At 41.1% G+C, this 16880-nt stretch overlaps 1 protein-coding gene across 7 annotated transcripts in view; it reads right to left on the bottom strand.

The window, feature by feature from the left end:
- frem1a (Fras1 related extracellular matrix 1a) overlaps positions 1–16880 on the bottom strand; it is a 92447-nt gene that overhangs the window by 7139 nt on the left and 68428 nt on the right. For all 7 annotated transcript variants that reach the window (XM_079671868.1, XM_079671867.1, XM_079671866.1 and 4 more), the window contains exons 17-25: positions 9162–9365; positions 7655–7840; positions 7054–7250; positions 6769–6979; positions 5319–5463; positions 4582–4723; positions 3111–3306; positions 1942–2206; positions 192–609 (exon numbers count right to left, since the gene is read on the bottom strand). In XM_079671868.1, coding sequence (XP_079527994.1) covers positions 192–609; positions 1942–2206; positions 3111–3306; positions 4582–4723; positions 5319–5463; positions 6769–6979; positions 7054–7250; positions 7655–7840; positions 9162–9365 — 1964 coding nt within the window. The remainder of the gene's footprint in view (positions 1–191; positions 610–1941; positions 2207–3110; positions 3307–4581; positions 4724–5318; positions 5464–6768; positions 6980–7053; positions 7251–7654; positions 7841–9161; positions 9366–16880) is intronic.

Genomic DNA, 16880 nt, shown 5'->3' with positions numbered 1-16880 from the left:
CTTGTAACTCAGTATTCTTACACTGTAGTATCGGTACTTATACTTAAGTAAATGACCTGGGTACATGTTCCATAGCCTATGTATCTGTATGATTATTATTACCCTTTTTTGTTTTGTTTTGTTACTTCCCATTGTAAAGCGTCCTTGGGTTTTGTGAAAGGCGCAATAGAAATTGAAATTATTATTTTTACCTGAATAGTGAAGAACACAGGTTCAGTGTGTAGCCTTCCCTCCAGCAGGAAGCCCCGCCTGGTGGTGTCAGAGGCAGTGAAGGCGAAGCGGTCGATCTGGGATGGCCCCCCGTCGTGTTTATATGTCACCTCCAGCTCCTGGATGTCCCTCTGGGTGAAGTTTGAACCTGCAGTCAGCGTGGAACCAGCTAGAAGCAGCCTGCCGTACTGTGGAGCCTGAACCAGTTCAAAGGTCAGGGCACGCGGGGGAGTGTCGGGGTCGGACAGGATCAGGCAGTCTGGACCCAGGATCATGGAGGAGCCTTGTGGAGCTGAGAGGCCTTTGTTTGAGGACAGAGAGGGCAGGATGCGATCCACCATCTCCACCAACATCTCAAAGCTTCCATTCTGGCTGGTTCTACCGTTACTCACAACGAACCTGCCAAACATGTGCCGTTAAATGTGATCACAGTAAGGAATGTTCTCACAGGAAAGCTTTGAATAGGGTATCAATACTCTTTACTAAACAGTTATGTCTGTCTTATAGCTAGTGCAATACTTTAAAAAATCTTAGAATCAATGTGCTGCTAATTATTTAGCATATTATTTTATTTTTATTTCAGATTTTTGTCATGAAAGTATACATGACATGTACATCCACAGCATTGATGACATGATTACTGCAGATTAAAAGACAGTTTGAGTTGTTCACCTTAGGAGCTCTACTAAAGGCTAAGCTGCTCTATGAGTAACTTTGACCTTTACCAGGATTTAGTCTTCAATTCTTAGAAAAGACCAACATTCCAGGAATGTTCCTAGAACCTGGAGCAACTCTTTAACAAGGAAGCTTTGAAATTGGGCCCCTGATGATCTTGTCTGGTGATATATTCAGTGAAGAATGATGATAAACTACTTGATTTACTTGGGATTAAATGGTTATGTCTCTTTCCATTTCACTCAACTTTCTATTTTAACTTTTCATTTTTGATGATTGAAAGTACATATGTTGTCAGGGGCTCTTCCCAATTATTGGGAGTTGGTAATAAATCCAACTTCTACATACTTATAATTATTTTAAGGATTTATTGTAAGACACAGTCGAAAATAAAGTATTATATGCAAGCAGTGGTGCAAAGTGAAATATTTATTGGTGCTACTGCTGCACAGTAGCATTACTGCTAAAAGTAAAATAGTAAAATTCCTGCATTTAAAATCTTACTGAAGTAAAATAACAAAAGTATCAACATTAAAATATACTTAAAGTACCAAAAGTAAAAGTACCCGTCTTTATTCATAATGGCCATTTCAGAATCGTATATAGATTGATTCACTGGGTTACTATTGTGATTTTGAAGTGTTTCTATCACAGCTGGTATATGTAGAGCTAATTTGAATTACATGACATTTGCTGCTGAATATATAATAATATGTCAATGTTTATTTAATAATGTATTTATATTTTGTATAAGCTAACAACCTAAATCTAAAAAATAACTAGTAACAAAAGCTGTCAAATAAATGTAGTGGAGTACAAAGTAAAATATTGGCCTCCAAAATGTAGGGGGTAGAAGTATAAAGCAGCATAACGTGAGAAAACACAGGTAAATTAAAAACTACTACTGTACTTGAGTAAATGTACTTTGTTACTATCCACCAATCCATCCAATTCCGAATAATAAATGGGAATGCTCAAGCCCAAATAACATCAAATCTATGTTAAATGAGGGAACAATATTGTGAGTTCATAATCTTGTATGTCTTTCAGACTCACTGAAAGCTCTCTCTGGGGGCGGTTGCTCGGTTGTCATGCACGTAAGCCACAAGGTTGGCTGCTACATCCATCTGGCTGAAGGTGGAGATGGCCAGTCCCGGATGTTTGATGTACTCCATGTGTCCGTGAGCAGGAGGGTGGGTGATGATGAACAGAAGCTCCTCTGGCTTCTCTGTGCCGTCTGTGGCTAACAGCACGTCTGTGGTGAGAACCACTCGATCGCCACGGCTGACCTTCAAAGGCTTCACAAACATGGCAATATTTCCTGGAAATGAAGGTGGAGTTTTATAATGTTACGACTGGAACCCCATCAGTTTTAATTGACAACTTGGAACATGGAAACATGATGTGGCCTGGCAGCTTGAAGCTATGGTTGCATTCGAATTGTCAATCTTTAGCATAGCAGGGTTCCTAACGGAGTGAAATGACCAAGTGTCTGCCATGATAATAGCTGTTCGGATTCTCTAGACGATAGGAAAGGCGTCTCCTTTAGAATATCCTTTAGCTTAGGAAACACTGAACTCTCCTTTACGAAAGGAAAGAAGAAAATGCTGCACCACAATACTTGCAGCAACTTTTACCGTAACAAAACATTCGGCCGTTCACGGAAACAACAGAGAAACGCATATCATGAAAGTTAAGGTGCTTTTACAACTTATGCCGTAACTTGACAAAGTGCTGTGTTTTGAACGTTCAACACTATAATAATCAAAAGGTAAAATAGAGCGTTACTTTTTTACTGAAATGATCAAATAAAGTCAACATTCCAGTGTTTACTGAGCTGTGTGGGGTTTGTTCAACTTTTTTAAATGTGTTTGAATGGTGATACACACAGGGATAGATGTGAAAGCCTAACAAGTAATACATATATTGCATAACATTGCATTTATTTAAAAATGGAAAACTGTAGTTTCCCCACAGCAGACGCACATTAATAACATCCTCTGGCCGGCGCATCATAAATACGTCAGATAGTGTCAGTACAGTTGGATTCTCAAAGCACCGCAGTCTCTTTTCCTAAGTCCAGATGAATTCCCCTATCATCTTACCTTAACCCCGTGACGTTCCTCATAGAGGTAAAGGAAAAGTGGTTAGGAACAGATTATTGATAGTTGATAGTTTGACCGCAACGTATGTCTAATGAAGAATGTAAGGGTGAATTCCTGTACCTTTCTCCAGATCTTTGACAGAGATGTGGAAGTGCTGTAGGGGTGATTGATTCTTCCCATTCAACAAGTAGAAGACAAAGAAGTCCTGTGTGTGAGCGCCGTGCAGGCCGGTGTGCACGTAGCGCAGGAGGTTCATGTCCACCATCTCCTGGCTGCAGTTCCTCACCGCCGTCAGGGTCTTCCAGTCGTCACCTTCCTGAGGCAGGAGCAAACACCTTCCAGGGTCACTACAGAGCAGCATTGTTAGAGGAATCCCGACTAAATTCAATAAATACTGAAACCTCTCTTGGGAAACTATGACACAAACATAACTTAGAAGTCTGAAGTAGATAATTCCCTGTGCAAACATTCTGTGTCCAACTGAATAAAAAGGTAAAAAAACCAATGCCAGACCCAAAATATTCCACTACAAGTAACAATACTTAACAATGTAATTAGAGCAGGAATGGGCAAATAGCGGCACAGGGGGCGCATCCTCTTTTTGCGGCACTCTGATTGATTTATAAACAACGTAATTAATAAATGTTGCGGTATTTGGCTGCTGTTCGTCAGCGAAATAATCTGTGATGCGTTTCTGTGTATTGTGTTTGTTTCCCGGGGAAACACTCACAAGAAACACCGGCTGTTGTTATGCCTGCTGTGACATTAAGTTACCGCTTGTAATTATGCCGTTACAAGCTTCAAAGTTGTATTTATCATCTGAATTTGGCGAAACAAGTTTAATATTCTAAAAACCAAGTTAATAATTACATACAATACATGGAATTTGTGTGTGTGTGTGTTCCAAGTGAATCTGCGGCCCCCTGGTGGCCAGTACATACATTATGTGGCCCCCACCAGTTGCCCATCCCTGACTTAGAGTATCAAAAGTAAAAGTACCCATTATGCTAAAAAGTTGTTGTGTCTTATATTTATATTGAATAGAGAAAAATAATGTTATACAAATGATAAAAAATAACATAATATTAATGTTTTAAAAAAAAAAAAAAAATCTTTAGCTCTTTAGCAGATTTTTACCGATTTATGATACAATTATACACATGATAATATCATAAATAATCCAGTGCTTCTAAAATGTCAGTAGTTATTGCTTCATAGTCTTTCTCCAGCTTCTTACACTCAATAGGTTGTGTTTGGTTATCACAATAACATTGTAACAAAATGTTAGTTGTGCAATTCTAATATCGCGATAGCCCTAATTCTGACTATAACCAAAACAAATGATGCTACTCTATACTCACCAGCTAGTATAGTCGGTTGCAGTGGGTGGAAAAGATAATCTCTAATAAAGCTAAAATATATTTTTGTAATTTTGCTTTAGAACTTGTGTAAATTCAATTTTTTTTATCACATTTAAGATTAACGCGTTAGCCTTCAGAATAAGTGTCAATGTGGAACAATGGCACCAAGGGTGCTGAAATGTACATGTTACAGTGTTTCCATGACTTCAGTTGGACAGCAATGCACCAACCTTCAGCTGAAGCAGTCCCTGGGTGGGAACACTCTCCAGCATGTACAGGACCTCAGAAGGAGGCGTGTCCTCGTCCTGAGCTAACAGAGTGGCACTGGAGATGAGCCGGCTCTCTCCTGGCTCCACCTCCAGACCGTTGTTCCTGAAGGACACACGATGGGATGATTTTCAGTTAATATCAGTGCTGGGAGAAGGACTCAGATTCTTACTTCAGTAAAAGTATTTGTAATACAATGTAGAAATATTCTATTACAAGTAAAATATATGTGCAAAAGTATTAGAACCAAAGTATAGTTAAAGTGCTAAAAGTAAAAGTACTATTATGCAAATTTGCCCTTTTCTTAATAATGTTTATTATGTCACTGGATTATAATTAGTAATGCAAACTTTTTTTTTTCCCCTGCAGCTAATAAATATGGAGCTAGTTTTGTGACTTATTATTCTCCTGGCAACCTAACCCCTAATAGTACATCATAATTCATTAGTTGATTTATATTGTTAATAAATAATATAAACGGGCAAAGTAACTAAAGATGTCATGTTAAAGTAGTAAGTACAAAGTACAATATTTGCCTACAAATTGTAGCTGGGTATCAAGTAGCATAAAAGGGAAATAATCAAGTAAAGTACAGATCATATCAAATGTACTTAAGTTTAGTACTAGTATATTTACTTAGTAAATGTGCACCACCGGTTAATATTGGTGATTAATAAACAGAAAGTGAAGTGATTCTGACCGGACGACGCGAGGCTCCTCGTCGTTGAGCGGCAGCACCATCACCACCACTCGCCTCTGGAGCTGGTGCCTGCCATCCGTCAGCTGGAGGGTGAAACTATCCTCCATGTTCTCTGAGTCGTCGTGCATGTACATCAGATCCATACCTGCATGCAAATGATACAACAGATGTATTTGTCTTTTAGAAATATGCTATATTTAGAGTTAAATTATAGTATTATCCTACAAGCTTTGTTTCATTTAATTAATTGTATGTGAATGTCCCCTCTGTGTGAAGGAATTCTGACTCTGATTTATTTCCTGCCATTATAGCATGCTATGTATTGTAAATAAGTGGAGAATGGTTGATGGGATAAAAAACAAATCAAAGGCACATTTATTATCTTGGTGGTGACACCAGATTCCAGGAACTTGTATAAATTGTTATTCATCACAACTTATTATTTTGCCCTCATCTTTAAGCTGCACAAGGCTTATAAAAAAAAAAAGTTTTGTTTTATTTTTCCCAAAAATCTGATCCTAGTTCATAGCCCTCCAGAGCCTCATGAGCTAACATGACAGCAAAGCCAAAGAGGACCCCTTTAATGTTTTCAATATATGCTGTCCCAAGCGATCCATGTGTACATGTACGCTAAGTAGTAATACAGTAGTTCCTAAATGAAACGGCTCACTACAAGGTCTGTGAATTTTTGTGAATAGCTGGGTTATGATTTTTGGAAAAAGAAAATGTTTTTTTTTTTAATTTATTGTTTGGCACACATCGCAAGACAAGTCCTGTCTAGTTCAATTATATTTAAAATAAGGCAGGCATAGCTATAGACACTATCCCCAACACTTGGAAACTCACACCAAAACAAACTAGAGTGATACATGGCACTACATGTAAGTCAGAAACATGTTGTCCCTTAAATGTCTGAGAGCTGAGGTTTCCAATTAGGAACTAAAATGCTTTCTTTTCCCACAACCACAAGACAAGTATCCAGCATTAGTATTTATTACTTAAACCTAGACCACAAATACACTGAAACTATTTGTAACCCAAAGTCAGACGTGGAAGAAGCAACAGGTGAGATTTTACACCTGTATAAATAAAGGCTACATAAAATAAAAATGTGTTCATCACTGTAATGTTGCACTTGGTAAAAGTGGGCCTTATTTGAATTATTTCCAATAAACCCCACTTTATACACTACTGGATAGCTTTACCTATAATAATATATAGTAATGTGTGTTGATTTGTATTTATAACCTAAATAAAAAGTAACTAAAGCTGTAAAAGGAATGCAAAGTTACACAACCTTTACAAAAAAATACAACATTTACTAAATGTAGCTTAAACCTAGACCACATTCAAACTGAAAAAATGTGTAACTCATAGCATTTTAATTTCTATGTTCATTTGAGTCTTATAGGTGAGACTATAGGCAATATAACTGACATGTGAAAAGTACCATTAGAGAGATCTGTCATTGAGAAGTCGACCACAGGGGACTGATGAGCGGCCTCTTGTCTCTTGTAGATCTTCCTCTCACTGCTGAGGGTGATGATGCTGCCGTGGTGGGGGGGTTTGACCACACTGAAGAGCAGAATGTCCTGAGGAACGTCCAGATCCAACGCATGTAGAACCGACATGTCCAAGTGCTTCATTTCTCCTTCTCGTACCTCAACAGAGAAGGACATAATCAAACACTGGACCACATGCTGAGAACAGATGTGATTTGTCTTGTGTAACTTACTGTGATGTTCCGAGCCACAAACTGTGGGATCTCATCGTTGGTGGGGTTGATGATGATGTAGAAGGGGATGTGGGCAGACCTGTGTTTTCCGTCTGATATACAGAGCAGGAACTGGTCGGCTGTGGGCTCCATCCTCTGATGCCTGGACTGGACGTAGTTAATATGGCCGTCCAGGATATCTTGGTAGGAAAAGGAAGCTGGGGAGAAGGAAGTCAGAACTTAGTCAGAAAAAAGTCAAGTCAGAGTCAACTTCTCTCTATATATATATACATACAGATATATACAGATATGTACAGATATATACATATACACAGATTAAGAGGTATACAATTGAAAAAGAAGGCACAACAGTAAATATTATAAATAGCAGTCAACACACTAAATTGGAACGGATATGAGTGACTTCTAATTGGATGAATATATGACAATAGCACAAATATATATACAATAAGTTCAGTAGTTCTGTAGTGCAAATAACTGTTCATAGCATCGTAAAAAAAAGTGTCTGGTGCTGGATGTGTGCTTGTGCGTGTGTGAAAAACATGTGATATTCAATGTGTTTCACCTATTTGAGGATCATTGACTGTATGATAATGCTTACCTATGCTTATGCCTGTGTTGCTTTTCTCAAAGCCAGGACTAGGCAGGACATTTTCAATGTAGCCAAACTGGGGGGGGGAAATCAGACTGAGCACCAGTTGGTCCAGAACAGTGTCCACGTCAGAGGCCTTCAGATGAGAAGCAGTGATAGGGGCAGACCCCCCCTCATCTACAGAAAAGATGTCTCCTGTAAACAAAAAGGACAAATCATGCTAAAACAGGGTTTTCCAAATCAATTTCATCTGGGGCCACATTAGCATTATGACGACTGGTTTTGAAAAGAATTCTGGCTGCCTTTATTGTAAAGTCAGCTTACTGGGCTCTGTGTAGGGCGCTGATGTGCTGTAATAGATTGTATCCCAGCACACTGCCTGGAGTCTACATTAAATGATTGGCCATCTAAGCATAATACTTGTGTATTGGTGGTAGGCCAACTACAATTATTTGAAGCTTCAAATAATGTTTCTATCAATGCATTTAAGGCCAAGTAATTCCTCCTTTACAATAGTGAATTGTGCCTTAACATTCTGGTCTAAAATTATATTTTGTGTGTGTTTCAATTCGGTTTAATGCGATTAAAATGACTAAACTAGGCCAATTAACATGTGAACAAAGATTTGACTGCAGAATTGAAGTCTAATATTCAAATATATTTAAGCTTTGTTTTGGTCCTTGCCCATGTTTAAGGGATATTGGGATTTGTTGCCAAAACATGGAGCTAAAAGAGGAATCAAAACTTCAAGTCCCCCTTTACAAGCTAGTCATTTTATCCACTGCTAACATGATGGCTCGCCTACTTTTTTCACAAAACAACATAGTATGCCACAATGAAATGGCTGACTTTTAGACATTTTGCTGTAGTAGGTTCACATACTGTACAGTATGTCGCACCAAATGTTTGTTCAATTAAATAAACAGCTGTTAACAAATATTCATGGTATAGTTTCAAAACAACTTGCTTAATAACATATTTACCCATTTCACTGATTTAGAAATAGCCAGTGGTGGATAGTCACAAAATACATTTACTCAAGCACAGTACTTAAATACAATTTCGAGGTACTTTGACATTACCTAGGTATTCTCAGTTTTTGCTACTTTATACTTCAACTACATTACATTTTACAAGCTAATTTTGGACTTTGTATTCCACTACTTTAATTTGACAACTTTAAAATAATTAGCTTATACATATTTTAAATAATTTATTAAATGAACATTGACATAATGATAGGTTAAGATATCCAGCAGCAGTATATAAAGTAAATCCAATTTGCTTGACATTTAATAGCTGTGATAGGAACACAGCAATGATCACAATAATAACCCAGTGACTCAATACATTATATACGATTCTGAAATCAGCAATTACACATAAGGAGTTCTTTAAGCAGATACTTTTGTACTTTACTTAAGTTAGATGTTGAATGCAGGACTTTTACTTAACAGAGTACTTCAAATGTAGAGGTAAAAAACCTGAGTATCTTCCACCACTGGAAAAGGCCCACCTGTTGCCAGAGAAGGTGTTTGGCTGTCGACTGGAAACACGGTGACCTTGAGATCGTAAACAGGCAGACTGGGTCGCAGCTGAGGCAAGTCTCTGGTCATGGGGGGGGGTTCTGCGGCGCAACATGGATGAGAGGTCTCTGTTTCTCCGTCAGAAACAACAAAGGTGATGGTGTCATGCCGAGGAGTGAGTCCAATCTCCAGTCCTGAAACAACAATCACATCAAGAACATTTAGAGACAGTACCTATTGTTCTGTATGGGGTTATACATGTACATTTTATATTTACTGTATTTATCTCCACATGCTCTTTCAAAAATGATTGTCCAGCTATGAATGCTGAAAATGACCTCAATCATACAGTAAATTGAAATGATACTGAAGAAGAACGAAAAAAAGATAAGCTCCTGTTTGGCATAATGAAAAATCACCAGCAGTTTAAAAAACATTTCAGCATTTAAACTGATGTTTCCTCTGTGTACTTTATACCAAGAATACAACACAAAAATGACTTCACCCTATAAAGATAGTTAAATAATATAACAGCAAACTTTCTCCTCCATATCAGCTTACTGTAAAAATACTCGATTTCATGTAAAAGTACTGCATGGAGAATGGTACTTAAGTAAAAGTAATTAAGGACGATTAGTCAAATGTACTCAAAAGTATTAGGAGTAAAAGTACTCAATAGGCGCTTTCACACTAAGCACTTTTCCCAGGAATAGTTCCCAGAACTTAGTTCCCCGGAAATCTTTAGTTCCGCAACTATCTAGTAGATCGCGTTCACACCGGAATAGAGTGAGAAGAATTTTCTAATCATAAATCTATCGATTCGAACATTATAAAAGTAGGGTAGACATGTGGATTATAATTTGCGAGAAGAAAAAAAAGCTGCTACTAGTACTACATCATCAGAAGAGCCGCCTAAAGAAGTGGATAATGCTAGCACTAAAGTTAACGTTAGCTGCGCTAGCAACATTCCCCTGGCTAGCTCAAGCTCACTTTTCCCAGATGCATGGACGGAGGAGATGTGGCAGAGGAAACAAGAGGCATACCCGTGGACAGACTGCAAAGCTGGGAAACTGGGCTGCAAAGTTTGTTCATCCATTACGAATTTATAAGTCTTCAAAGCGCAAGGTTCACGATTGGCAGATGAATTGTGTTCATACACCATCGCTTACAGTGGAAAAGACAAGAGCGGCATGTTGACGTCCCTCAGAATTTTTTTTATTAAACACAAAGAATCAAATGGACACACTGCTGCACAGCGGATTCAAGACAACGCAAAAAAGGAAACACTTGAGAAGGTCTGTGACAAAATGCAACCCAGTCTCACGGCATTTTGTGTTATAGTCACGATATTTAATCTATTGATTCGTAGGGGTGAAACGGTTCACAAACATTTCGGTTCGGTACGTACCCCGGTTTTTAGGTCACGGTTCGGTATGTTTTCGGTACAGCAGAAAAAATGATCACAAAACATAAAATATTTTGGGGTCTTTTTAAATTATTATTAAACTGTGAATAATGATTTCACTCAAATAAATACAAAATATAATAAAATAAACATTAAGGTGCAGCATTTCGATGAACTGAAATAATCTGTATTTGAACTTTACTGTACTAGTACTCACAAAACATAAAATATTTATTTTGGGTTTTTAATTATTATTAAACTGTGAATATTCTCTCAAATAAATACAAAATATAATAAAATAAACATTAAGGTGCAGCATTTCGATGAACTGAAATAATCTGCTCTTGAACTGTACTGTACTGTACTAGTACTCACTTAAAAAGCCAGCTTGACACAGGACTTGCTTGCTTGTCATTTCATGTTTTTTTTACGAAAAATTAACTTGTCCACATTGCTTGCTGAAAGGGCAGATTTGCTGGGCAGTGGTTCACAAACTTTATCTGTCAGGCCCCCCCTTTGGAGAAAAAAAAAAGTCGGGGCCCCCCCCCCCCAACACAAATAGTCAGGCTCAGTGGCGGCGCCAGAGATTTATTTTGGGGGTGCTGTGGGGTAGCTTGACGTTTCATACACCCTAAAAAATAAGACCATTTGTTACTTAATAAAAATGGGGTAACAAAGTGACAATTAATATAATTAGTAGAATTTAATTTCAACGACTTTGATTAAAAATGATTGAATAAATTGACTGAATTTAAACAAGAAAAATAAGTACAAATTAACTAAAAAACAATTAAAATGTGTTGGATTAACTAATAGTGGGCCAAATGTTTAGTTAAACATCCATCCATCCATCCATCCATCCATCTTCTCCCGCTTATCCGTGGTCGGGTCGCGGAGGTAGCAGTTCCAGCAGAGAGCCCCAAACTTTCTTTTCCCTGGCCACATCAACCAGCTCTGACTGGGGGATCCCAAGGCGCTCCCAGGCCAGAGAAGAGATATAATCCCTCCATCTGGTTCTAGGTCTACCCCTTGGTCTCTTCCCAGCTGGACGTGCCTGGAACACCTCCCTAGGGAGGCGCCCAGGTGGCATCCTAACTAGGTGCCCGAACCACCTCAACTGGCTCCTTTCGACGCGAAGGAGGAGCGGTTCAACTCCGAGTCCCTCCCGGATGACCGAACTTCTCACCTTATCCCTAAGGGAGACACCAGCCACCCTGCGGAGAAAACCCATCTCGGCCGCTTGTACCCGCGATCTCGTTCTTTGGGTCATGACCCATCCTTCATGACCATAGGTGAGGGTAGGTACGAAAATGGCCCGGTAGACAGAGAGCTTTGCCTTCTGGCTCAGCTCCCTTTTCGTCACAACGGTGCGGTAAAGAGACTGCAGTACCGCTCCCGCTGCTCCGATTCTCCGAAAAGGGGAACCACCACCCCGGTCTGCCACTCCTTCGGTACTGTTTCCGACTTCCACATAACGTTGATGAGACGTGTCAACCATGACAGTCCCTCAACACCCAGAGCCTTCAGCATTTCTGGGCGGATCTCATCCACCCCCGGGGCTTTGCCACTGTGAAGTTGTTTGACGGCCTCAGTGACCTCCCCCCGGGAGATTGGTGTCGATCCCCCGTCATACTCCAGCTCTGCCTCTAACATAGAGGGCGGAGTTGTCGGGTTCAGGAGTTCCTCAAAGTGCTCCTTCCAACGCCCTAACACTCCATCAGTTGAGGTCAACAACGTCCCATCCTTACTCTACACAGCTTGGATGGTTCCCTGCTTCCCCCTCCTGAGGTGTCGGACAGTTTTCCAGAACAACTTTGGTGCCGCCCGAAAGTCTTTTTCCATGTCTTCTCCGAACTTCTCCCACACCCGCTGCTTTGCCTCGGCCACGGCTGAGGCTGCTGCCCTTCGGGCCTGTCGGTACCTTGCAACTGCCTCGGGAGTCCCCCGGGATAACAAATCCCTGAAGGCCTCCTTCTTCAGTCGGACGGCTTCCCTGACCACCGGTGTCCACCAGGAGGTTCGAGGGTTACCGCCCCTTGAGGCACCTAGGACCTTGAGACCACAGCTCCCCGCCGCGGCTTCGGCAATAGAGGCTTTGAACACCGACCACTCTGGTTTAATGTCCCCAACCTCCACAGGAATGCCCGAAAAGCTCCGCCGGAGGTGTGAGTTGAAGGCCTCCTGAACTTGGGCCTCCTCCAGACGTTCCCAGTTCACCCGAACTACACGTTTGGGCTTACCAGGTCTATCCAGAGGCTTCCCCCGCCACTCGACCCAACTCACCACCAGATGGTGATCAGTTGACAACTCCGCCCCTCTCTTTACCCGAGTGTCCAAAACATACGGCCTCAGGTCCGATGATACGATAACAAAATCGATCATGGACCTTCTGCCTAGGGTGCTCTGGTACCACGTACACTTATGAGCATCCTTATGTTCGAACATGGTGTTTGTTATGGCCAATCCTGTTTTAGTTAAACAGGCAACATATATTTAGTTAATCCAAATCAATTTCAAGAGGAAATTTGATTTTTATTAACTAAGTATTTGAGCAAAAATAAGTTAGATTTATTAAATCTCTGTTGAAATTGTATTTACTATTTTTTATAGTACAAATTTTTTAGATTTACTAATTAACTGGGGGAAATTGATTAAGATCTACTGAATATCTGGCTGAAAATGATTTAGATTTACTAGATAAAATAAGGTATAAGTACTCATATTTGAGCACATTGGTTCTTAATTCAACACAATTACAGTGCCAATATTATCCCCCTAGAACATTTAGATTTTTGCAGGTCTTAGATGCGGTCTGGTGCATTCTCTAGACTGAATTATAAGATGAACCGCCACAATATTATATTGTACAATTTAAATGTTATTCTTCATTTCACTTGTTGGTTTGTTCTTGTTTGTGTTAGCTCGCGTGCATGCCCTGCATAGCTATAAGAAATACTTAAGTTGTTGGTCAAGACACTTTCCATCTGATGAAGGCAAATGCCTTCCCAGATGTAAAAAAGTAGAAAACATAACATTCAGTTATAACTGCCAAAACAAACATTATTTACACTATTATGGCCCCTGTTAAAAATGTTTGTAATGTTATCTACTGTAAGTTGGTCGAACGAATGCCTCCTCATCCGGAAGCTGACCGAGCAGACTCCGAGCAGCAGTCGAGAGGAGCCGAGCGCATCCGCGAAGCACACAAAATGGCGACGTCAGAGTTCCCGTTAGCCGGCAAATCTAAATCTCTCCGGTCAAAATAATTTCCCTTTAGCGCAATACCGCTTCAGTTGCGCCACTTATGTGACAGACAAGAAGAGTATGTGACAGACAAGAATAGTCAATTCTAATGTCTAACACTTAATGTGGAGAAAGAGATGTGCTGTATGGGTTGATTGTGCGTTGATCTGTTGGTAATGCCTCGGGGTTCCGGTGGGCATGTAAATAAATGCATAATGCTGCGCTATACTTTGTGGCCTCACCCGGTTGCATAGCGACCCTTATTGTTTAGTTGTCTTTTAATAAGCAGGTAGTCATATCATTAGCTAGAACTAGCTGGATCTGATCGATATGGACATAAACGCGACTGAGGTCTAATCTGAAGGGAGAGAGAGATCAGCTGCTGCTGACGAGTCGACACGCAGCTCTGCATGATCACATGCAGCGGTGAGCGGACAAAACGCACACTTCAGGTTAGAATATCACACGTAGCTATTTTAATTACCTCTCAAACTACCTAAACTAGTTATAGATGTGTTTAGTTTTACTGTCGGGTCACTCATTACTGGATCCGCGAGCTGCATAATACTGGCATAATAGATTGCCCGATCGGGCAACCAGTAGGTGAGGCTTCATTGCCCGAGCTAAATACTAGATGGCCCCGGGCCATCGGGCAGTCCTTAATGTCGAGCCCTGCTCAAACATTGCTGTTGTACTTTCGGTTTCCGTCACAATCATCACAGGGTCAAGGGACCTCATATGCCGCACAGCTGGATACATGAGAGGACTTCTCCCCATAATTTTCTTGCAGGTCATTGCGAGTAAGGAGACACATTCTTTTTTGAACTCCACGATTTTCAATGGATTTTCCTGGAGCTTCTCAGATGCCTTCTGCAAAGCCTGCTTGGTTGAAAATCCTATGTCCAGGTTTTTGAGTGGGACATGGATTTGCTTCTCTTGGGGGTCCAGTTTAATAATAATAATAATAATAATAATGCATTTTATTTATATAGCGCTTTTCACAACTCAAAGACGCTTTACAATATGAGGGAGGGTAGACAAACAAGGACAGGCAAACAAGTAAGTATAGTAAAATAAATAAAAAGGCAGTCAAGAGGAAATTGATTGAGAGGAGGGGGGCTTATGGGTAGACAGAGTTGAAAAGATGTGTTTTGAGGCGGGACTGAAAGACTGTGAGGGACTCAGAGTCACGGAGATCTTGGGGGAGGGAATTCCAGAGCCTAGGAGCTGCCACTGAGAAGGCTCTGTCCCCAAATCTGCAGAGTGTGGATGTGGGAATGGATAGGAGTCCGGCTGCGGTGGATCTGAGGGACCGTGGGGGTTGATAAGGAGTGAGAAGGTTTGTGAGATAAGGGGGGGCCAAATGGTGGAGTGCTTTGTAGGTGAGGACCATAATTTTGTAATTGATGCGATGGGAGACAGGAAGCCAGTGGAGCTCTTTGAGGACTGGGCTGATGTGATGCCATGATTTGGTATGTGTGAGGAGACGGGCAGCTGCATTTTGAACCCGTTGGAGTCTGTTGAGGGATGTAGTGCTGATGCCGTAAAGAAGTGAGTTGCAGTAGTCAAGGCGGGAGGAAATGAAGGCATGGATTAGTCGTTCGGCTGCGGGGCGGGTGAGAGAGGGTAGGATTTTTGCAATATTGCGGAGGTGGAAAAATGAGGTTTTGACTGTTTGGCGGATGTGAGGTTCGAGGGAGAGGGTGGGGTCAAAGATTATGCCAAGGTTGCGTGCCTGATTGGAGGGGGAAACAATGGTGCCATCGATGGTGAGTGTTATGTTAGTGACCTTGCTGAGGGTGGATTTGGAGCCAATTAGGAGGAGTTCTGTTTTGTTGCTGTTCAGTTTGAGGAGGTTATGTTGCATCCAAGTTTTAATAGCTGTCAGACAGGAATCGATGTGGGTAAGGGGTGGGTTATGGAGGGATTTGGTGCTGAGGTAGATCTGAGTGTCATCAGCATAGCAGTGGAAGTCCAGGTTGAAGTGGCGGAGTGTCTGACCGAGGGGCAGGATGTAAATGATGAAGAGGAGGGGTCCAAGTACTGAGTTTAGTGAGCTGGAGAGGTGTCTTGATCTTTGCCAGCTCTTCTCTCTTGATAAAGCATGACAGAAGGCCTGTCAGGGTGCTTTGGAGCTCCTTTGCCAAGAATGGCACCATTGGGGCATCTGTCTGAAATACCTTCAAAAAAAGCTTCAGCTGTCTTGCAACAAAAGCGAAAAACTCAAGTTTAGCCAGGAAAAGAGGGTCTTCGGTTGCCTTCTTGACTGTCAAATAGGACGCGGATGTTGGCACTTTACTCTTCGGAAGTTTCTTGTGGCTGTGGATGTACGTCATCACAGCTGGCCACACTTCGATTGCCCGCTCAGCAACTTGCAAGTCTTCAACCCATCGAGTGGCACAGAACTTCAGAGGAAATCTTGCCAATTTAGTCAGCTCACTGAAATCCTCTTGCCTTGCTGGCGAGTCATGGAACACCTGCCAAAGCGCTCTCAGCGCGTCTCCGATTTTCCAACCTGTTTCCCTCTCTCCGGTCTGGAAACTTCCATGCAAAACATGCAGACCACAACTTCCCAGGTTGATGAGCTTTGGTGCATCTGGGTCCTCTTTGCTCTTGTCGTCTTGGAATATTCTTAAGAACTTCCGATTCACTGTAGGGCCGTCCATCGATATTTGCAGGAGCTTCTTGGGGTCCAGAGGTGACAGGGATCTGTTGATACTCTCCAAGAGCTTCTCTGCCTGAGTGTGTCCTAGGAACTCTGAAGTGAAGTAACGCACAGCTACTTTCCCTTCACGTTCACTCCAGTAGCGCAGAATGATATCCATCTGTTCTGTTTGTGTCACTTTGTTAAGGCATTCGTCAAAAGACACTACATGACACTTTGCTTTTCTTACGTCTTCAATCAGCTGCTCTTTAAAATGAGGATACAAGCCAAAACATATAAGGTAAGCCGATTGTTTTGCGCCACATGTAAATTGTTTGGCAATTTCGCTGTCTGGGAACATCTGAGCAAAAGTGTTTGAAATGTCAGAGTTGGAGTTGAACGAGAAGTGTGACCTGA

The sequence above is a fragment of the Notothenia rossii genome (assembly GCF_949606895.1).
Source record: "Notothenia rossii genome assembly, chromosome: 3".
In the NCBI taxonomy this organism is placed as follows: Eukaryota; Metazoa; Chordata; class Actinopteri; order Perciformes; family Nototheniidae; genus Notothenia; species Notothenia rossii.
This window is presented reverse-complemented; position numbering and strand designations above follow the sequence as displayed.